Here is a 24,411-nt window from a genome sequence, read left to right on the forward strand (position 1 = left end):
GGAATACAAATACTGTAATTGTTATAGCTGTGAAGTGCATTGAATTCTCTATTGTAAACATGGTTCTGAAGACATATAAAGTATAAGCTATTAAAAATATGTATAAAAATATTAAATTAGGAGATGATGATGATGACAGTCCTCACCTTGCTTTGTTCTGAATGCTCTAAAGCTTCTTTATAGGATACTGGAATGTAGTATAAACACTTCCAAAGCACTTTTTCTGCATTGTTAAGCTCAATACATATCCTCTCTTTGGAGTTTTTGAAACTGTGATATTTTTCCATATACCTATAAATGCAAGAGTATTTAAATAAAACTAGTTAAATTGATCCAAATGATATAATTATGCTTTGTCAATTTTTAACTGCTGGTAGAAATAAAACTGGAATAAAGGAGAGAAATTGGCAGATCTTGCCAATCATTTTACACAGTACTTCATTAAAGAATGCACAAGAATTTCCAGACCCACCATTTTAGGCTGGTGTGTTTTACTGAATCATGAGCAGGTGAGCAACATAATAAACTGTGACCAGCTAATAGCTCAGTCATGATTTCTCAATTTTATCTCATCACACTGCTCGCTATAAATATATAATGTAATAAAAATTATGTACTTCCCCTCCCTTTTTTGGAGTAACCATGTCTTCAATTCTCTAGCAAAGGAACCGTTGGCTGGTTGGCTATCTGGAATTTTACTAAAGAGCACTATATGTTATAGCACTTTGTTGCAGCTCTCAAAGTTTTCAATGGTATTAAAGAATCAATCTAAATTTTGAAACCAAAGGTATACGTGATTCATGAATGAAAGATGTTGTTGCCTATAAAGTATCGTTTCAAGCTAAAGCAGCATAGATACTGTTCAGAGCCAGCTTTGCTACTGCTTTACCTGAACATCCTAACTAAGACACTGATAAGGAAATGATGCTCAGAAAAAAGCTACCGAAGGGACAATCACCTTCTGGGTAAAAGAGAAGAAAAGACTTAAAAATAGGAGGCAATAAAAGGGGCACTGGCAGGAAGATGATACTGCTATGTAGAAATTGTACATTGAGAATTAACATTGTTATACTGCATATCTGTGTTTTCATTGTAAGACATGTTCAGCATTTTATGGGAAAGGAGGCTATAACATAAACAAGGCAAATTGGGAAAAGTGTTGCAGCTCAAAGGTTCAACACATATCTTCCATTCAGAACATAGTAAGTTTGATTTCTAGCATGTCCAGGTAAGGATGGTAAACCTTGGACTAATTGTTCTCATCATTAACTCTAATAAGCGCCAACAATATTAGGCTAGATGGATCAGTCCTCTGATTCACATAAGGCAATGTTGTATATCCCTGAAATGATGTAAATGTTCATCCTACCTCTGTATGTAAGAATTTCTCTTTTGGCTCTGCTCTCTTATTGCCAAATTCTTAGTAGTTAGATCATCAAGTATTTTCTCCACCTGCAGTTTGGCTTTTGATTTAATTGACTTTTTCAGGGTACATGTTAATGCTTCCACTTCAGCCTTTGCAGCCTCAGATTCTTCTTGCTTCTTGGCAAAGTCAAGATGAGATTCTTCTAGTTTATGTAAATCAAGTAGAGGAATAGAAAGAAAGGCTTCACACTGACTGAGGAGATCTGCAGTTTTTTCGACAGCTTTGTTGTAAAGCTTCACCATTTTAAAAGCTTCATCTAAAGCTCCCTGTGCAAATAAATAATTAACAGCAAAGTTATTATATAGGCTGAAAAACTATTCTCTTCTCCCAAATGTTTTCTTGAACTACAGTTCAGAGGCATACCATTGCAGCCTGATCTAACTCCGTATCTGTTAGCTGGTGAACATTTTAACTGGTGATCCAAGAGCCTACAGGTTCCTGGCTCAGGAATTTTGGGAGTTGAAGTCCACGAGTCATAAAAGAGCCAAGGTTGCCTACCCCTAGCTTAGGCTTTCCTTTTGCTGTTTTTAACAATTTTCCAAGTTAAAACAACATTGAAAAAAAGGTTCTGCTGCATATTTCGCTCGTCAGCTGTTATTTGTTTTTAAGTTGCATGATTATTATTAAATTTATAGTTGTTTATAAGTATTTTTATTAGCCTCCATATTGTTTTTAAATGTTTTTAACCAGCCTTAATTTTTTGCCACTTTAAATTAGCATTTAATAAATACAGAAAATGTTTATTTGAACGATGGAAGGCTGACAAATTTGGTCAGGAGAAAATTATCAGAATTATCAATTTTGTTAAAGGCGTTTTAGTTCATATAGAAAACAAGTTGAATAACATTTTATTAAAATACATATAAATCTGAACCAAATATCTATTATCAAAGAAGAACCCAGAGGCTTTTATTATTAATAACCATCACATATTATTCTAAATAAAAATGTTCATGTGTCCCAAAATTTTTGGAGACTGGCAGTGAGAAAGACATTCCAAAGTCAAGTGCCAAATGGCAAATGGACTTGTCCATAACAGCTATCATCTTCTATAAATACATCAAACAATTAACCAGTGGAACAACCTGCCTCCAGAAGCAGTAAATGCTCCAACAATGGAAGTTTTTAACAAGAGACTGGACAGCCATTTGTCTGAAATGGTATAGGGTTTCCTGCCTGAGCAGGGGGTTAGATTAGATGACCTCCAAGGTCCCTTCCAACTTTATTATTATATTATTATTATGGATCATCGCACAGTCAGCCAGATGTTCAGACTGGATTTGGCATTTTGTCTACCTATCTACCTTAATAATAATAATAATAATTATTATTATTATTATTATTATTATTATTATTATTATTATTATTATTATTATTATTAATCTCAATAAGCTGGCAGGGTCATAGAAAAGAAGCCAGTCCAGTCATGGATATGAATATTTTGTTACTGTATCTATGTCAGAGTAAAAGCATTGAGAAGTATCAAGATAGTCACTACAATCATTGTCAAAAATGCAAGCATTGTCAAAAATATAAGCTTTTAATAATGGACATTTTATACTGCAATGTAATGCAATACTCAGCACTGAGATGTTACTTAGTTGGGTAATAAAACATCTGCAAGGAAACAACCAAGCTCAGAGAGTTCCAAGGATTCCACAGGACATTTTATTACATTAAATTACAAATTCCTTCTAATTGTTTTAGTAATATCACAAGTCTTTTACAAAATTTCAATTTCTTTCAGTATAACTTAAATATAAGTCACGATGCAAGTTCAATTGTGGCATTATTAATCTATCTTGAGGGAGGGAGGGAGGGGGGAGGGGGGAGAGAGAGAGGGAGGGAGGAGAGAACTTACAAGATCTAGAAGTAAAAACTGTTAAATGCATATCATGTAAAATATAGATGAAGAAACCATCATATTTCATATTTAATCCTTATGTGGAAGCAACCAGAGATTGCAAAGTTGTTTATAAAGAAACAAAACTGTCAGGTGTACTTACCGTATGTTTAGCAAAGTCTGCTTTCAGTTGTATTTTCAGATTTTGGAATTCCTCTATTTCTTTATCTAAACTCTCAGAATGGAGACATGCTTGTTTTGTAGATGATTTCTCTTTAGTTATTATATCTTCAGCAACATGAATTTCTGCCTCTGTAGCACCTTTAAGCACTTTGCAATACATCATTTCATAGGGAATCATTTGAATTTTCAAGTCAAGTAGGACAGGCTGCTGGAGCTCAGACTGAATCTGCTTTAAAGTCCTCAAGCTGTGGCCCAGCTTACTCTGGAAACCTTGTTTGTACTTGCATATTTCTTGATTAGCTACTATCATAGAATGGATCGTTTGTTCCAGCCCATCTATTTTTGTATCTAAGGTCTTTATTTGCTGCATGTTGGCCTTTTTGAGAGAGGCACTAAATGTCTTATTTTTCTTGAATAGCTTGAATGCTTCCTGAGTTATATATTTGGCATGTTCAACTCTCCACATCAATTTTTTTCCTGATATCAGACTGGCTTCAGAAGTTGAACTAGTAAGAGCTTTTAAATCACTACACTCTTTCTGAATACTAGATATTATAGCCTCAATCTCACTTAGGACTATCTGATGCCTGTCATATTCTGCAAATAAATTCTTCAAGCATTTACTTTTCTTCTCAAGGTTATCCTTTGCTTTGTAGAATTGATCTTTCATTTCATCAAGTAGTGATGTATCCCATTTCAGATCCAGCCATTTCCAAATCTCTTGGTATTGGTCCAAGTGTGATAAACGTGACTGGATGGCTAAAATTCTCTCTTTGAACATATTCAGTTTATCTTTTATCTCTTGATTCTTAGACAGTAATTCCTCTGGACTTAGTTCCAGCTCATCAAAATGAAGATTGCTAAGATCCTGCTGCAAGGCCCTTATCTCTTCTGAGAATTTTTTATAGGCACCCATTTTGTGTTGTACTAAACGACCCTTAATTTGAATTACCCTATGGACCCTGTTTGCTCTATTTCTCAGACTTCTCCAACAATCATTTAAAAACAGTTGCTCAAAAGCATTTAATCCTTCAGATGAATTGTTGCAATTTGCATCTACAAGGGCTTCCATATACTGAAACTTCTTGGGAGTTTTTTCTAAAAGATTCTGCATGTGGTCAAACTCAGACTTTATGTTTGTTTTATCAACATCTAAGATAGACATTGTCATGATCTTCTGAAGTTGTGCTTCAAATTTCTCTATATTTGCAAAAAGTGTTTTTCTTTTTCCAAGCTGAGATTCCAGCTGCTGTAACTTCTGAGATGATTTCAAAATAAGGAATTGGTAACCAGTTTGCAACTTATGTGCAAGGATGCTAAGTGTAGAATCCTCCTTTGATGGCATATGAGAAGCAACATGCTGGGCTTCATCTGCTAGCCTTATAAAAATTGGCTCTTTTTCTTTAGCATCACTGATTACTGCCTTACAACGTTTAATTTGTGAGAGAAGATCATCTGGAAAAAGTGCTGCCCTTTCATCAAGATAGTGCATTAAAAATTTGTTCCCCAAAATGGCATCTTCTATCTCTTTTCTTATTTCATATGTCTGGGAATGACTGTCAGATATCTGGACGTTCTCTTTAGCAGTCATTTGCTCCAGTTCTTCTACTTGGCTCTGAAGTCCATTTACTGTGTTCTCTAAGGCTATTTTTCCTGGACTGCTCCACATTCTTTTCATCTGTACTTCTGCATTTCTTTTTAACAAAGAAATGTTTTGTTTAAGGATGCGCAGTTCTAAAAGAATCAAAATAGGGCATGAGTGCTCTTCTGTACCAAGAGTACTCAGGCCTGTTTGCAAATCATGTTGCTGTTGCAGACATCTTTGGAGTTCCTGTGCTTTGTCCATGAAAAGCTTAAACTCGTCCACTTCTGCTGCAACACAGAACTGTTTCCTTTGAAGGCAGTCCCCCATTTGTTTCCACCACTGCTCAGCTTGATACACCTGGTTTTGTATTAATTCTCTGTCCAGAATGGATAGATGTCTAGATAGATTTTCTTGCTCAGTTTTCAGCTTGTTTAAAAGACTATTTTCATTTTGTACAGAAGCCAACAATTTATTCAAATTCTCTAGAAGAACTATGTCTTCCATAGGTCCCCTTCTGCAATAGAAAAATAGGTACAACTAGCTTTAATTTTTTGTAAAGTCAATTTAATCAACATGCAATCAGTAATCAGGTATATTGAACCATATGTCATATATAGTAAATTTCATTGAAGGTCCACCATACTTTGGATTACTAGGTTTGAATATGTACGTGTTTAAATATAATCAGAATCATTCAAAGGAGTGATATTATATATAAATAATACCATAGCAATAATTGTTGCAACTACAATGCTTATTCATTCCTGTCTTAAGTTAATTTACTAAGCCATAATAAGATGGTTCAAATATTTATGGCTCAGCATTGTGTATAAACCATATTATTCCAAGCCTTTTGGGATGTAACAAATTACAAAAGAAATGACAAAGGTTCATCTCTTGTATAACAATTATATCAGATCCAACTGATGAAGAAACCTGGTCCAGGAACTTACGTATATATGTTTTCTTTTTCTGCTAAGAAATGTTTCATTGAAGACTGAACAGTAGCAAGACATTCATGGTAGCGATTGAGTAAATTAAACTGATTCTGCTTGGCCTCTTTAACAGTTATTAATTCTTGCAGGAGTCTGTCCCAACTGGAAGAGGTAACATTGCAGGCATCCTGCTGGTCTGGCTCACTTCCTTCCACCACAGTTGAATGTTCTGGCCACACTGACAAAGCTTGAGCTTTCTTCTTTTCTAGCTGCAGATACAAATCCTATCAAAGAAAATCAGAGGGGGTAGGTGAGGCTTGTCTTGTTTGTTTTTGAAGGGATTGTTTTCATTTGTATGTCTTTCTGAATCAAATTAAATATCGATTTACCATGCTTTTTAACTACAAATGGTCAAATTCTTCCCAAAAGTCCACATCTAGGTTCACAGACTTTTAAGCACTATTATAGGTGAGGTCACTCACAGAAGCTCCTCCTATGCTATTTTAGGCAGAAGGATGCAACTGGTGGGAACCATTTGTGTTATTATCCTCTTCATGTTGTTAAAATGTTCATGTATCCAATGGCATGAGATTGCACTACCCAGAAATAGCTATGAGGGTCTCATGTGCCAGAGCAAATGAGTGGGAGGATAAGAATATGATAGAGACTAACAGAGTGCTTATAGCCATGCCAATGAATGTATTGTTTCCATACCTCTATTTCTCTCAGTTGATCTTTCATTAATACAATATCTAACTCTGCAGTCCAGATTTTCACTTTGTTGAGGTTTTGTTCCATCTCAGTATACTCAGCAATTGCTTGGTCTTCAGGATAACTCTGCTGGGAAATCCAAACAGGTAATTGTAATCTATGGAACAACTAATTACTCCTATATAAATCATCCAGATTATTTAATTGAAGAAAAAAAGGTATCAAGTACAAATCTTGCTTGACACATCCTCTCCACTTTATTCATTGTTCTGGTTATTATTACTGTAGTAATTTTCTGCCCAAATTCCTAGAGTCTGTCAGAATCATGTTGGTCTAATTTTATGCCAGATTATCATGTCTTCCAGACATTCTTCATAATCTGGAACAAGGAAGTTGTGGAGTCCCTTAACTAGCCCAAGGAAGCATAACATTTATAACTCTGAGATCAACGGAAAAAAGAGCTGCTTAAGGTCCATAATCCTATTTTGCCCAAGTGAATTGGGCAAAAGCAACATGCTCCCAGGTACTAAGCTGCCAGGTTTCATTTTGTGTTTTTAACTAAGATTCCTCAAAAGAGCTCACATAGTTACAAAAAAGAAAAAAGTTTCTGGTTCAGTCCTATAACAACAACAATGCATTTATAATAGAAATTAAAAGCCAAGATCAGATGACAAGAACAACATAACAATAAAAAGGAAGAAAAAAATTGTGAAATTCTGCAATATACATGTACGGTTTTCCTATTAATATATTAATAATTATATTAATCAAAGCCGTAGCTTAAAACATACCTAATATATTGCTGATACAGTATTTTAGAAACAATACTGATGCAAAGTTAGTTAGCCAAGGAGTGCATGGGGTGCTCATGGAAGGGTAGTACCTCTAGTGGAAGGTCCTGCCATGTCTTTTTTAGGGCTGTTTGTTCACCTTTGGTCCCCACCTGGCACTCAGCTCTCACCTGTGGCTCCAAGTAGCTGTAACTTGTACAATGGCCTCACCCTGGTAAACCATCTCAGCAGACAGGCTAAATCAGGTGAGGATAGCTGTTGGGTCTTTGACTCTCAGTGAGATAAGGGATTTTTGTAAAAAAAGGCTCCAGAATGGAGGAGACTGAGGCCCAACAGGCATTGTGGTGTGTGAAGATTGTGACAAGACAAAACATTCTGGTCATCCACTGCAGCAGGAGAAGTCTCCAGCCATAACCTTTCTCTAGGCCATTGAATTAAAGTCTCTTCTGCTTAGAGAGTGGGACTGCCCCCATGCAATGTCTGTTCTGAGTAAACTCCATCACACAGATTTCTATTGTGCGGTTCATCTTCTGCTGCAACTCATGTGCAAATCCTCTCAGTCCAAACCTAATTTGTTGAGTCCTGAGATGATGGAGTAGTGAAGCAACAGATGTAGATGATCATTATAAACCTTCATGTGGGCAACCCTTGGACAGCGGACATTCAGGTCTCTATGTGGGGCATCAATGATGTTTGACCACATCCAAGGTGACTAGACAACTCTTTTAGGAGAGAACTGCCCACCCTCACATGAAGAAGGGGGTTAGAAAAAGTACCCTAAACGCTGCCTGCCCCACAACATCTGGCTAATTAACTGTGTTTAGAAGATCACCTTAGCGGTCAAGAATCAAGAAAAAAGAAAAAAAATTATTTTTGGAACCTGGAATGTCTATACCTTGCTGAACAGAGACAAGGTACCAAGGCCTAAAATATAAACAGGGCACCATGTTGAGGAAACAGTACAGCAATGGGAATTTCAATGGAAGAAAAATATTAGGTTTATGATGAATACTGCACTTCAAGTAAATTAATATAATATGCTTGTTCATTGCTGTTTGGAGCTTTTCCTTTGGTTTTTACTCTTGTGTTTACTATACAAGGTTGACATTTAGAGATGGCGATTACATCAAGCAATTAATTGAATAAGTAAGTAAATAAATACTTCATCAGTGGTATATTACACCAGTATTAATTGCCAAAATAGACGATTTATTCTTCAAAAAATTATTGGAAATGCCCTAATCAAATCAGAGCATTTTTCCATTTAAACCCCTCCAAATTTGGTAAATACTTTATAATAGAATAAAATAAATTCTAAAAGTTTAATCTTCATTTCAACCTACCATTTTCTTGTTAAATATTATTAAACCTGACTATTACCTTAATTGCATATTAATTTGATTTTGATAAAGAACTAAAATTTTAAAATGTAGTAAGATACATAAATATGAGGAACAAACGTTATATTATTTTGATATTTTACTTGACCATTCAGGTTTATAATACTGTAGACCTCTCTACTATTCACTTATTGGTTCTTTCTTTTTTCACATTTTTTTCCTGTTTTTCTTTCTCAATTGTAGTTTTTAAATCTCTCTCTGTGTGTGTCAAATAAAGACCTCAAAATGCACATGTGAAACTGAGAAAAACAAGCATCCTTTCAAAAGCCAAATCTTATTTTAGAAGGAATTAACAGTAAGGAGACGTTTATCCTACTCGGTGTCATATGAACCAATATTCCTGGACCAGTGGCCCACCCTCCACTATTGGAAAATGAAAAGAGAAAGGGTGAAATTGATTGAATTGTGGATTAATGGCTATCCTGGATGAAGAGCTAGCAGTGCACAAGAATAGCACTTAACAAAGTCCTTCAATGAAGTTGTGCAACAACAAAGATTATTACCTTGCTTTCCGGAGATGGATGTATAATGGACAAGGAAGTAGGGTCAGCCTCTATTACTTTTCCATTCATTAATGGCAAAATGGTTTGAGGCATTTCTGGCCAGGCACATGTTGCTTGCAATTTCTTTTGATAACCATGCTGCTGTTGTGGAGATTCATTGGGATAATCATCCGCCAGTATTTGCTCTGATTTCTGCCACTGCTTTGCACACTGACTTGCTGAACTTTGGAAATTGTGGGCTTCCATCAAATTGCCTTTCAATTCCTGCTAAATAGAAGTAGAATGAAGGAGAAAGGAGGGGGAAGAGAGAAAAATCATAACCTTCTCGGGACAGCAGGTACGGAAATGTCAATTGCTTTCTTAATGGAAAGATAGTGAAAAAATAATAGAATAAAGGGGTGGTAAAGGTCAGAGAAAAGCACATCTGTACAGACCTCTCACCAAGGAACAATATTATGAGGATGGAGAAGGTTGCTCAAAGCTCTGATAAAATTAATTGGCCTAAAAGTTTTCCTCTTCTATTGCAGTAATCTTATAATTCTGAGGAAATGGGTCCCTACTAACCAGATTCAGTCTGTTTACTCTCTACACCACGAAGCAGCTTGACATACAAAAGGGCTATTGGCTTGTCTTTCTCTGCAGTTAAGTATTTTTGCTGCAGTTGGAGAAAGTATCCATGAGGAAAGCTCAGATCACTTAAGGCCACACTGTTCAGTGTGACAGCATAGAAAACATCTTTGTCTACAAAGCTGTTTTCTATCAGAAAGTGGGCTAGTTTTGTAATATAATATAGAAAATGGCACATACAGAATGGCTAGCCTGAGTCCTTGACATCTTTTAATTAGACTGGGAAAGGCTTATGCTTGAAACCATAGGCACTAACTAACAGTTTGTATAGACAATGCAAGTTAGTTATGTTAATGTTCTGGCATTGTACCAGGGAGCTGTCTAGGTTCCTATGCTCTGACTCTGTAAAAGATAGCTGCATTTGTTCCATTGGTCGATAAGGTTCCTTTGGTCCTAGCTGCATCCACTTCCATTGGAGCAAGCAGCAATAGTTGAACGAAGCGGACATGCAGCAGCTCCTAATACCCTACTGGGTATCACAGGAGTAGAGAAAGAGAATGCAGCAGACAGTATAATACAACTGATGTTTGCAACATGTAGAATGGTTGCTGGAATTGGGTATGTCTAATTTAATGAAAAGGAGGATGAGGGGTGACATGATAGCAGTGTTCCAATATCTCAGGTGACATGATAGCAGTGTTCCAATATCTCTCACAAAGAAGAGGGAGTCAAGCTATTCTCCAAAGCTATTCTTGTCCTGAGGGCAGGACAAGAAGCAATGGATGGATACTAATCAAGGACAGAAGCAACCTAGAACTAAGGAGAAATTTCCTGACTGTTAGAACAATTAATCAGTGGAACAACTTGCTTCCAGAATTTGTGAATGCTCCAACACTGGAAGTTTTGAAGAAGATATTGGACAACCATTTGTCTAAAATGGTATAGGGTTTCCTGCCTAAACAGGGAATTGGACTAGAAGACCTCCAAGGTCCCTTCCAACTCTATTATTCTGTAACAAATGTACAATAGTGACATTGGCCCTATGGTATGAAGCATCTTTAACACAGTATTCCCATGGATTTGACAGAGTTCCCAGAGAAGGAGCAGGATTGTTCAGCTTTTCACAAGTTGAACCTGAGGAAAAACACCCAGTATGGCAGATATAAGCAAAGTCATTATCCAATGCTGATGGTTCTTGTACTGTTTATCTTAGTTCTGAGTATTTTTCTACTGTGTCTTGTCAGCTGCAACTATCCTATAACTACTTTGCTTGCCTACCTCTTGAATTTATTTCATCAATTTATATAGATAGTATTATGGATTATATAGCTTGACCACTACCAGAAGAATCATGAAGGTCTCAATCATGAACAGCTTTGCATTTGTAAACTTTCACTCTGCTTTAGTTTCCCCAATTATACTTTGCATATTCCTGCTTATCTAAAGACTATGGGCTTGCTGCCAAAAATTTTTTAACTCCCCTGGATAAGACATTAACTTGTGCCAAAAGCATAACAAAATAGGAGAGGGCATTTTATTTGGTGGGGAACGCAAGCTACACATCTAGACTGCAAAAAATTGGTGTTAAGAGTTGTCTGCATCACTTTGTTGCCTTCTGTTGGTTATCCAGTTTTTGTGGCCTATGTTTGTTTATTTATTTATTTAAATTTATCACTCCAGCAGATTCTGGGTAGCTTAGAAAAACTAATTCTAACTAAAACAGTTAAAAGCAAAAACAACCCCACAGCACAACAGCTCAGCAACATATTTATCCTAGGCCTAGGACCAAAGCCAGCCTTTAAGGGCTTTTGAGAACCCAGGAGAGAGGGGGTGCTATCTGTATCTCTGAGAGGATGCTTATTCCAGAGGGCAGGAGCAGTCACAGAGGTGGCACACTTTCCAGGTACATTTAATAGAAGAGACCTGGAACATACATACTTTGCCCAAACACACTGGCGGCATATTAGTCCTAAGAAAGCCCACAGGAATGTTTTTTTTATTATGATCTCAAAAATACAGACAGGCATGCATGGAGACAAGAGATCCATCTAGTACTATGGTCTAAAGCCATGAAGAAATATGAAAATCAAACCAACACTTTGAACTAGGTCCAGAAAAGGGCCAAGAGCCAATAGAGATGACAAAATGCTGGCATGATAAACTCATAATACCTATCATGGCTCTGAGATGCTTCCTTTCTCAGCAACAGCAAGAGGCAATAATCACAGCAGTGGAGGCACCAACTCAGAATATGAGTTTGTCTCTCAATCCATATGTCACTTGTTTACCTGCTCTCCCTCCTGCTGCTGGGAAAAAAAATGCAGTGGAGGGTTACAATCTTCTTTCATCTCAAGATCTGTGGGACATTTTTCTCCCCGCTGGAAGAGTGGGAGGAGAAGGTGATAGCAGCAGGTTAATTCCTAAAGCACAGCAATGGTAAATTTGTTGCTATGGAAGAGATGGGCTAATGTTTTCAGAAAGGACTCGAAGCACATTCACTCAGTGCTCGTCCTTTTATAGATGTCCATAAATACATGAATATGCTATGGAGAATAAACTAATTGGTCCATATCCTATAGAATTTTATAGAAGAGTGCAGGATTTGGTATCAGGAAAGGATTGTCCAGACTTTTATTCAGGTAAGTGACTGGAGAACATATTAGAAAACCCTACTTATTACTTTCAGAGGAGTTATTCAGGACAGTTAAATTGTGTCTGAGTGCTGCACATTTTCTGTAATGATGCTTGCTCTCTGATTAGTAGCTGGTCCAATCAAAAGATGTACAAAAGAGATGGTTTGCATCCATCAAAAAAAGGGACTGAGTTACTCGGCTATAAATTCACAGATTTTCTGGAGGGAAATTTAAACTAAACAGCGGGGACAGGGAGTTAATTGATACGGAACAACCCTGTCCCCGGCAATTTAACAACTATAGGGCTATCAGTGCATGTAGCACAGATGTGTGTGTGGACAAGAATACCAACCTTGCTACCAATCAAAATGAAGCCTCTAATAGCGAGTGCCATATAAAGTGCACTAACAAAATAGGTGGTAAGACAATAGGGGAACTCAGGCACCACACAGGTTATGTAGAAAGGAAACACAGGGCCACCCACAAAGGACTCAAATGTTTATCCACCAATGCACAAAGTATGAACAGCAAACAGGGTGAACTAGAAATTCAGGTTAATGAGGGCAGATACGATATTGTTGCCATTACGGAAACATGGTGGGATGAAACTCACACATGGAACACACAGCTAGAGGGATTTAAATTATTTAAAAGAAACAGACCAAATAACAGAGGAGGTGGAGTTGCTCTCTATATAAGAAATAACTACATCTTCACAGAAATAGAGTACAACAATGATAAAAACTGTCTTGAATGCATTTGGGTCAATATAAAAGGGGGGGGAAATGACATTGCCATAGGTGTATACTACAGACCACCCAACCAAACAGAGGAAATAGATGAACTTTTGCTAGTCAGCTAACTAAGGTATGTAGGAAGCACATCACAATAGTAATGGGGGACTTTAACTACCCTGACATCAACTGGGAGACAAACTCCGCACCTAGTGGAAGATCAAACAGGTTCCTGGCAAACCTAGCAGACAACTTTGTCTCCCAAAAAGTAGAGAATGGAACTAGGGGATTAGCCATTTTGGATCTAATTCTCACTAACAGAGATGAAATGATAGACGGTGTTGGAGCCATAGGAACCCTGGGAGGAAGTGATCATGCAATATGAGAATTCAACATTATAGAAGCACAACCAATAGAACACAGTCAAACTAGAGTCTTGGACTTCAAGAGAGCTAATTTCAATAAACTTAGAGAGGGCTTGGGAAGGATTCCATGGATGAGAATCCTCAAGGGGAAAACAACTCAAGAAGCTTGGGAAATTTTGAAAAATGAGATAATAAAAGCACATTCTAGCACAATACCAACAAAGAGGAAAAATAACAGCTCTCAAAAGAAACCAGCATGGCTGCATAAAGAACTCTCTGACAAATTGAAAGATAAAAAGGACAAGTATAGAAAGTGGAAAGAGGGGAACATAACTAAGTTAGAAGATCAGCAAATAGCCCGAGCCTGCAAAGATGAAGTGAAGAAAGCCAAGGCTCAAAATGAACTGAGGCTTGCGACCAAAGTCAAAAATACCAAAAAAAGCTTCTTTCAACATGTAAAAAACAAGAAAAAAGTGAAGGAAATGATTGGTCCATTAGTGGGTGGAAGTGGCAAGAAGGTGACAAGCAACAGGGAGAGAGCAGAACTATTTAACTCATTTTTTGCATCTGTCTTTACACAAAGGGAAAAAACAGACCAACCTATCAAAAATAGTGCCACAAAAAACAAAACAGAAACACAAGTTAAGGTAGGCAAGAAAATCGTTAGTGAGCACCTGTCCAGCCTAGATGAGTTCAAATCGCCAGGACCAGACGGATTACACCCCAGAGTTCTCAAGGAACTGGCAGATGTGAAATCGGAGCCACTGAACTATATTTTTCAAAGATCCTGGAACACAGGGGAACTACCAGAGGACTGGAAAAGAGCTGATGTAGTTCCCATCCTCAAAAAAGGAAAAAAAATGGATCCAGGAAATTACAGACCTATCAGCCTGACCTCAATACCTGGAAAGATCCTGGAAAAGATAATCAAACAATGAATCAACGAACACCTAGAGGCAAACAAAGTCATTACTAAAAGCCAACATGGGTTTGTCAAAAATAGATCATGCCAGACAAATCTTATTGCATTCTTTGACCAAGTGACAAAATTAGTGGATCAGAGGAATGCTGTGGACATAATTTACTTGGACTTCAGTAAGGCATTTGATAAAGTAGATCACAACCTACTACTTGACAAGATAGAAAAATGTGGGGTAGACAGAACCACCACCAGATGGATCCGTAGCTGGCTGACCGGCCGTACTCAGCGAGTGGTCCTCAATGGAACTGCATCTATATGGAGGGAAGTGTGTAGTGGGGTGCCCCAGGGCTCTGTTCTGGGCCCAGTACTCTTCAACATCTTCATCAACGATTTGGATGAAGGGATAGATGGGGAACTCATCAAATTTGCAGACGACACCAAGCTGGCAGGAATAGCCAACACTCCAGAAGACAGGCTTCAGATACAGAAGGATCTGGACAGACTTGAACACTGGGCACTAACTAACAAAATGAAATTCAATGGTGAAAAAAGCAAGGTTCTACATTTAGGCAAGAAAAACCAAATGCACAAGTACAGCATAGGTGGCACCATGCTCAATAGTAGTAACTGTGAGAGGGACCTCGGAGTCCTAGTAGACAATCACTTAAATATGAGCCAGCAGTGTGCTGCAGCTGCCAAAAAGGCCAACACAGTGCTAGGCTGCATTAACAGAGGGATAGAATCAAGATCACGTGAAGTATTAATACCACTCTTCAATGCCTTGGTAAGGCCACACTTGGAATACTGCATCCAGTTTTGGTCACCACGATGTAAAAAAGATGTTGAGACTCTAGAAAGAGTACAGAGAAGAGCAACAAACATGATTAGGGGACTGGAGGCTAAAACATATAAGGAACGGTTGCTAGAATTGGGTATGTCTAGTTTAACGAAGAGAAGGACAAGGGGGGACATGATAGCAGTATTCCAATATCTCAGGGGCTGCCATAAAGAAGAGGGAATTAAGCTATTTTCCAAAGCACCTGAAGGCAGGACAAGAAGCAACGGGTGGAAACTAATCAAGGAGAGAAGCAACCTAGAACTAAGGAGAAACTTCCTGACAGTGAGAACAATTAATCAGTGGAACAGCTTGCCTCCAGAAGCAGTAAATGCTCCAACACTGGAAGTTTTTAAGAAGAGACTGGACAGCCATTTGTCCGAAATGGTGTAGGGTTTCCTGCCCGAGCAGGGGGTTGGACTAGATGACCTCCAAGGTCCCTTCCAACTTTACTACTATTACTATTACTATTATCTATCAGCTATATTCTGGGAATATATAAACCAGATATTTCAAAATAAAGAAACAGCAAAGTTATAAGGAAAGAAACAGGAATATACATGTGACTGTAAAGTCATATCCCTTACTAATCCAGGTCTCATCATTCCATAACATAACCAGTATTTTATAGAAACGGCACAAACCCACCTTTTCAAAACCATTCTATCAAATGTTTGAAAGTAAGATTGTCAGGGAGAATAAAAGATTACCCCAGTAACTGCAGCTGCTCTCTCCTCAGATTCAAATGCTAAGGAGCTTGGTAATTGTACTTTATTTGTCAACCATTCTGGAAAGAATTCTGGAGCTTCTCTGTCCAGTGGATTTTTCACTCTGAAGGAATTTTCCTTCAAAAGACAGAAAAATTAAATAATTAAGTCAAATGAAGATTGCAGAAGAAATTGGAGATTATATGTCATCTCCGTATTCACATTCATATTATATGAATTTGTACTATATTACAATATATATTATATTCATATTCAGAATATGGTATGATAATAATAGCTAAAGGTTCTCAAGATCTGGATGTGCTATCAAGGTCTGGGAAGCCCAGAGAACTGGCATATAGTAAGACAGCTCCGTTATTATTAACATACCTTTATCCTTTTTTTAAGTTGTATTCTATCATTTTTAATGTTTTTAATAATTGTTATTATTAAGGAATGAATATTTTTTAACATGTCGTATACTGTCCAGAGTCACTTGTTTTGTGAAATGAATGTCTATATAAGTTTGAAAAATTAATAAATTAATAAAATCTAGAACTTTTAACCTCTGAATAATGTTTATTGTTCAAAATGTCAAAAGAATATGACTACAAGTCTGATTAAAAAGGTAAAAAAAAAAAAGAATGTTGCATTATATCTGGCAACTTTCCACTTTTGGCTCCTGACCTTTCAGAGTAGTAAATTACATCTTTTTTATTTAGTTTATTTATTATTAGACTTCTATGATGCCCATTTTGCAGAGGCAACTCACTTAATCCCAACATTTGCTAAGTAATTGTAATTTCACTGAAAACTACTTACATATCTGTGTTTTACTTCAGCAATGCCTTATTTCTGTGTTTTTAGCACAGAAGAAAATACCTAAGCATGCATTGCTTTTAATACAACTCCAGACTTCTAAACAAAAGCCTGCTTCTGATCAGCTCTAAAGATTGCAGAGGGAGATTTATCTACAGTATTTACTACCCTGTACTTCAATTAAAAATAAAAGCTCCATGTAGGCCTATAAAGCACAATTTTATTTTTTTTAATAAATGATATTAAATGATTTTTGCTGAATTCCTTATTTCTTATATAAAGTTCAATTAAGAATATTACTAAATACTAAACCCCAAAATATTACTAAATATTACTAAATTTCTTCCACGCAACTAATCTCTTGAGGAGCAAAGAGGATAATAGAAATTACCAGTTTCTCTCTGTTTGTTGTTTCATTATCCATCTCCTTTCTGGTCAGTATTTTATATTTGAGTATATCACTGTGGATATCCTCAGCCTCGTGCTCAAGTCCATAATTTGTTTTAAGGTGCTTCGGCTTAAGTTGGGGTGCATCTATCTCATCTTTCGTACATGTCTGTTCCAATCTGATGGCGCCCATTAGAGCAACAACTTCATGTAGTTTGTCTTCAGCTTGACAAAGAATATCATACTGTATCTTAAGTGAAAAAGGAAGGCGAGAAGATAATAATGACAGAGAATCTGCAGTTAATAATCTTATCGCCCTCTATAAATATGCAAACAGAATAAAATAGTTAGGATAAATCACTCATGAAATTTTTCATAAAGTATTTTGATAGTTCATAAAGAAAAATAAACAAAAGACAACATCTTTGACAGAGATCATGCTTGTTCTCTGATTTTCACAGAAACCGACATCCATATTAATTTAAATACATAAAGTCCTCGACTTACAACAGTTCATTTAGTGACCATTCACTAAATGAACTGAAAAAAGTGACTTATGACCATTTTTGACATTTATGATCATTGCAGCATTCTCAGGGTCACATGATCAAAATTCAGGCCCTTGGCAACTGACTCGTGTTTATGACGGTAGCAATGTCCCAGGCTCATGTGATCACCTTTTGTGACCTTCTGATAAGCAAAGTCAATGGGGAAGTCAGATTCACTTAACAACTGTGCTACTAACTTAACAACTGCAATGATTCCCTTAATAGCTCTGCCAAGAAAAGTCATAAAATGGGGCAAAATTCACTTAATATCTGTCTCGCTTAGCAACAGAAATTTGGGGTCGTATGTTGAGGACTGTCTGTAAAAGAGAAAGCACCATGCTCCCAAAGGAACGTGCATTCAGATCTATATTCTTCAATGAAATGAATTAGGTCACATGAGCTTTGGTGCTGCTCATAAGAGACTGATACCAAACTGCTTTAAAAAGAATATCAATTACTTTTACTTGATTCCCAGCTGACTTATCTGACTACTAGATAAGTTGTGTAAGATGACTCAGTTGTGTAAGAAAGCAGCCATGGAGCACATAGCAAGAGGTTTTTTTTACCCTTGTTCAGTTAATTGTTCATGTGCAATCTAGAAAGCACTTGACATTGATAAAAATTCTGCACCAACAATCAGTCATAAATAAAAAGATGCTGTTCATAAAATTCTAATTTTCAATATTTCTGTTTCTTGTTTTATCAATCATTATTTTTATTCAGGGATGGAAACACTGTTGTCCAAATTTCCTTACTCTCTGAATTTAGCTCTTCATTAAGGTTTTTGGCAAGGGAGAGTGAGACCCCCTCACTTCATTGTGCTTGCTGTCTTTTGTCTTTTATGTGTAATGGATTTTATTGTAATTTCTTTGATTTTTTTTGTGAGCCATTCAGAGTCTCAGTATTCGGAGGCACACAAGTTTAATATGTTATCATTATTATTACATTGTTACTCTTTCTAATTTATTCATTTTCAAATTCGCTGGAAACAAAATTTCTCCTGACCTGTTTTTGCTCTGCACCCACAGGCTCCCACAGCTCTTCTAGGGAAGTTATCAAAAGGGTTGTCAACTCTTCACACTGCTGGTGCCCCTCTACACAGCCTTCCAAGAGGTTTGTTGTATTCTGCAATTTAAGGAGAAACTCAAGATCAAAACCAACATGCATAGATAGTTGTCCAATATAATAAGTATTTTCTGCAGACTATTAAGACTTCTCCATAGAAATAGCATATTATCTTCCTGAACCCATATACAAATAAAAAAATATTTTACAAATATGTACAAATATTTTATTTATTAAACAAATCTACATAGCTGCCCAGAATCACTGTGTGAGAGTTAGGCAGCTATATAAATTTAATAATTAATTAAACTTTTACAAATAAATAAATAAAATAAAATAAATATATCCAACTGGTAATTGAAATGACGTGGTCTAGGTCCATTTCATCCTATCCTACCTGTTTGTTTGAATCAAATCTAATCCCACATCTAATGAACATTTATATTGCAAAAAATACACTAATAGAATTTTATTCTGGATCTTCTAGATCAATAATCTGTCATGATGCCAACCTGTAATCGGCTAAGAAGACATTTGTAGAGATGCTGTAAAGCCATCAATGATTCTGCACTCAATTTATTAGTGCAAGTCTCCAAAGAACTGCGTTGTCTTGTTAGTTCATTTAAGAGAGGCGTTAGGCCTTCAATTTCTTTCAGAAGTGCAGAATAATTGTTTAACTGACTTTGTACTTCCTGTGAATTGGGATGAATATCAACATTTAAGCCTTGCTTCTGCTTCTCTACTTCATAAAATAGCGCTTTGATGGCATCTTCTGTCTGCTTCATGTGTTCCATTTGATGCTGGAGTTGTTCCTGGTCCCTTTGACGGAAAAAAAAAATCAATATCAGTTTAACAACTTATCACTGAATATGTAGGAGAACAAAATGACAAACTTATTGTAGTGTTGAAAAGCAAAAAGTTCATGTTTGTCACAAGAACAGGGTAGAATGCTAAATAAGTTAATAGATATAGTCAGGGCTTTTTTTCTCATAGAACACCCAGAACGGAGTTCCGGCACCTTTTTTGGATGGAACCTTGTAGGGTAGGCAAGGCGGATTGTATGATGTATGTGAGTTACGGCACCTTTTTTTTTTTTTTTTTAGAAAAAAAGCACTAGATATAGTACACATACAACCTTAAAATACATTTAATCATCAACTTCTGGGGTCCTTGCCTTTTTTACCAGATCTTTTTGTAATTAAATTTGTTCTTTTTAAAATTAATTTCATTTTTATTAATTTTAATGGTCATCATTTGCCTTGAGAAACCCTTATGCAGTAAAGGAATGGGCTATATTTTAATATAAATAAAGAAAAAATATATTTATAATTTTTCTGCAGTGATTAGTTAAAAGCTTCCAGCCAAAAATCTTCAGTTTTCCACCAATTTCAGCAATATTATCTGAGTGGAGAGTTTCTGGAGGACTTTTACACTGGATGATGTTATTATAGAATGGCTCTGCTGCATTTTCGACTCAGTGGAAATTTTTATGGTGTAATCTAGGCTACTTACCTCAGACAGCCAATAACCAGATGAATAGTGGAGTCCCACTTCTTTTGGACATTAGAAACTATCTGTTGAATAGCTAGGTTCTTGCTGTTATCGTCACACTTCAAATGTTCTCCAACAGCTATGATAGTCTGCAGTTTAGCATTGCCCTCCTCTTTCAGCAAAGCAATCTCCTGTATTGTAAGAAATAACATGAAGATAATTGATTTTACTCACTGTCTTTGACCTAGCACCCAGGCCAAATAACATGTAAAACTATCAAGAGAAACAATGCCTTTTTAAAAATCAATTAACTGTGGTTCCAATTAAACCTCATACAATGAAAATTAATAAACTGCTTTCAGTTCTTTTGTAACTCCCTAAATATCGGAAGACATTGCCAATATTGGAGAGAGTGGGAATGGAAAAAAAAATAGGAAGAAGAAGATGAGTTGGATATGTTCGCTGCCTTGAATTATTTGTAAAAATAATAAAAGGATGCAAATAAATAAATCAAATATATAAAATGATTAAATGCTTATTAAACCTATAAAGTGCTTTTGTCAGGAGCTAGTAATCAGGAACAAGAGTTGAATTCAATGCACTGTTTATTACAGGCTATCTATACACAAGAATCTGATCTACTAACAGTCAAGCCAAATTGGTGCCAGATAAGAATCAACAGAATTTACAGGGGGGGGGGGTGGACTTGAGTCTCTTGGCAGAACACAATGGCTCCAAACTGGCAACCCCGCCATTGTGCTTAGCCTGCTCACTTTCTACAGCTTTGACATTGAAATACCATAATACTATTCTGCTATTTCACTAATTTAATTCGTGCTAGTAAAAGTTAAGGGTTCTGAAATATGGACTGATTATAATGAAAAACTGACAGAATAAGGGGTTCTAAATGTGGGGAAAATCGCTAATTGACAATGTTGCCAAGACAAGATCTCAGAGGAAAATAGATATTGAACAAAAATGCTGACTCGTAAGATTGGACAGAGGGGGTATGCTCTTGATCTCATCTATTAAGCAATGCCATCTGATGAAACCTAGAAAGCATGACTTCCTTGTTGTGGTGCCTGAACTCTGGGACAGTATCATTCTGGAAGTTTCAGCAGCCCTGTCCCTCCTATCCCTTCAGTTAGCCTTGATGCCTTAGCCTTAAATGAGTTAATCTGGATTAGGGTGGGGTATACACCTATTTGAACTAGATTATGTTTATTATGTCTCTCTTCCCTCTGGCTATGGACATATTTTTGCCAAGAGTCATTGTGAGTTGAGTAGCCTTGTGAACTTAAATGATTTAATAAAGAACATCAAAAAGTAGAAGGAAAGCAAGTGTTTGTAAGAGACTAAATTAGTCTTTAGAGAGAATTAATGGAAAGTGGACTCACAAAATAAAATATGGAAATTGCTCAGAAAAGAATAACAATAATTATATTGCAAAGTATGTTATGCACAGTAGTGGAAAGTACCAAAAAGGATGAGGATACAGATGAAAGAAAAAAATATGCATTTAAGAATGACTGTTGCAAGAATGAGGATGAAACAAAGATATTGTATGATGTATATACATAGAAAAGATAGCTTTCTATTTAACATCTACATGAAACTGCAGGGACAAGTTATCTGCTGGCCTCAGATTCAGTATTATTACTGTGCTGATGATACCCAATTACACATTTTGACTCTGGTCTGGCCAGGTGATGCTGTCAAGATCCTCTGTCAATGTCTGGAAAATGTTTGGCCTTTGGTGGGGAAGGACAGGCTTTGGCTCAAGCCTGACAAGACTGGGTGTCTGAGGCTGTTTTCATTTTCTGAGTTTGGAGTGGTTCCATCTTTGGTCCTGAATGTAATTGTACTTCCCCTTTTAGGACTGGCATGCAGGAGCTGGTGGCAACTATGCCCAAGGCAGCCTTTGTACAAATTTATCTGATGCACCAGGTATGCCTATATGCTCACATAACACTGTACTTTGTGGCTGTACTAGTTGTCAATATGCTTAAGGATGCAGTTCAAGGTTATGGTTATCACCTATAAAGATATGACTTTGATTATTTGAGGGTTACTTATCCATGGTTTTGGCCTATCCTATACATTCTAACATACCCAGCACACTGTGGGTCCCATCAATTAAACAATATCAACTACTGGGATGCAGGAAGTAGGCTTCTCTGTCTTATTGTGGTCTGCCAGAACACCATTCAATATGAAATTCAAATGCCCACCTCCACCTGGCCTTTTTTTAAGTAGACCTTTAAACCTGGCTCTATCCCAGGCCTCAGAATAAGTGATTTATCTCTTCTGGAATATTTTAATTGATTAACTGACTGCTGCTTTCTCCAGACTTTCTTTGTGACTTATGCATTCAATCTTTTATTGGTTTTTTTTGACAAATAAATAAATAATAGCTTCAAATGGAGCATGGAATGGTTAAGACTAAAATTCAAGAAAAATGTCAATCAATTTTTAAAAAAGTTTTTGAAATGAGAAAGGACTAAACAAAGAATTATTGGATGGTTGTTTTATTAATAACATATAGAGCTTCAAGTATGTCTTGGTACCTGGATTTTGAACAACCTTTTTTCCAGTGATAGCTCAGATTCTTCAGCACTCATCTCCAGGATAGGCTTTTTCAGATTTTCCACCCAGCAAAACATGTTCCTGACAAGTTCTTCAAAATGCTTTCTTTCTACACAATACATCTCAGAAACTCCAAGGGTTTTCTGTACATGATTAACCAACCTCTTGTATTTACTGACAAAATGGGCAGATTCTAGAACTGCTTCATCATTCAAAAATCCTGAATTTTTCAAATAATTTGCCTGGTGATCAAAAGAATCAAACCACTCCCTGTAAAAGAAAAACAATTATGTGAAGTTTAATTGTCATCATTATTCCCCATGCTTTACCCATGATATCATCCGTTAAATGTTATTAGAACTGAGCAAATTGAGTCAATTATCAACCTTCATAGAAGACAACTTTATATCAACTTTTTTTCCAAATGATCAAGACAGGATGACCCAACATTTAAAATCACACTCTTTGCATTCTTCTGCTTCGTCACTGCATTCAATAGTCGTTTTTTTTTAAATAGATAGAGATTGACAACCACAACTCAAAATCATTATATTTACTCTTTTACCTATGTGGGGAAATATAATACATTTGTGTTCAACTGTGAATATCAAAACTTTGAAAACACGTTTTTAGACAGGAACATTTTCAGTAGAAAACCTGAGCATGCCCTTGAAACTAGCTCTCAAGAGTGGAACAGAGTTAAGTGAGCTGCTATAGTTTAGACAAAATACCTTTGTTTGAGTAGAATTTGATAAAAATGTTCAAGTCCTGTCTTCTCTTTTTGAACTTGTTGCCATTTTTCTTCTTGAATTCTTAACCACTTCTCCAGACTCTTAAAGTCCTTTTCAAGCCTTCAAAGAAATAGAATAAATACTTACAAGAAAATCCTGTTAAGCTGTAAAAAAAAACCATGAACAGTAATACTTAATCTGTACAGTAAATTAATCTTGAGTCTAGTTCATCAAGCTTACCTATTAATACATTTACTTATTTAGTACTGTAGGAGGAGGAATGCATCAATCTCAGAACTAGATCTTAAAAGCCCACCTAATCACTCTGGATCACAATATAGATGAGGCAAGCTTAATTCAACTGGGCTTCTTACCTAGCAAACTGTTGAAGAAAGAAGTGAAGCTCAATTTTTCGTGCCTGACATTTGGAAATTATTCTTTGCAATTCCACTTCTTGGTCCCTCACCCAGTTACTCAACTGATGGATGTTTGGTTTGGGCAAATAGTTCTTCACCTGGTTCAGAACAATCTTCACCTCAACAATATCACTGTCTTTGGCTTCAAAATTTAGGAAACTCTGGAAAAAAAAAACCACAATGAGAGATGTATCCAAGATCAGCAGTATCTTTTAGCTGGTGCAGTTG

The 24,411-nt window shown here is 36.5% G+C and overlaps 1 protein-coding gene across 10 annotated transcripts in view; it reads right to left on the reverse strand.

Moving 5' to 3' along the window:
• The window catches only part of SYNE2 (spectrin repeat containing nuclear envelope protein 2), a 224,697-nt gene that overhangs the window by 115,358 nt on the left and 84,928 nt on the right, over positions 1-24,411 (reverse strand). For 8 of the 10 annotated variants that reach the window (XM_039319483.1, XM_039319485.1, XM_039319484.1 and 5 more), the window contains 14 exons: positions 24,142-24,344; positions 23,768-23,887; positions 23,018-23,306; positions 20,472-20,641; positions 19,472-19,778; positions 18,900-19,019; positions 17,351-17,596; positions 16,144-16,278; positions 9,378-9,644; positions 6,687-6,812; positions 5,991-6,256; positions 3,433-5,551; positions 1,370-1,692; positions 147-291 (listed from right to left, as the gene is read on the reverse strand). In XM_039319483.1, coding sequence (XP_039175417.1) covers positions 147-291; positions 1,370-1,692; positions 3,433-5,551; positions 5,991-6,256; positions 6,687-6,812; positions 9,378-9,644; positions 16,144-16,278; positions 17,351-17,596; positions 18,900-19,019; positions 19,472-19,778; positions 20,472-20,641; positions 23,018-23,306; positions 23,768-23,887; positions 24,142-24,344 — 4,836 coding nt within the window. The remainder of the gene's footprint in view (positions 1-146; positions 292-1,369; positions 1,693-3,432; positions 5,552-5,990; positions 6,257-6,686; positions 6,813-9,377; positions 9,645-16,143; positions 16,279-17,350; positions 17,597-18,899; positions 19,020-19,471; positions 19,779-20,471; positions 20,642-23,017; positions 23,307-23,767; positions 23,888-24,141; positions 24,345-24,411) is intronic. The other 2 variants (XM_039319479.1, XM_039319478.1) reach the window with 2 other exon arrangements.

Source organism: Crotalus tigris, unplaced genomic scaffold, assembly GCF_016545835.1.
Source record: "Crotalus tigris isolate CLP2741 ecotype Arizona unplaced genomic scaffold, ASM1654583v1 scf7180000023598.3388751, whole genome shotgun sequence".
NCBI classification, from domain to species: Eukaryota; Metazoa; Chordata; class Lepidosauria; order Squamata; family Viperidae; genus Crotalus; species Crotalus tigris.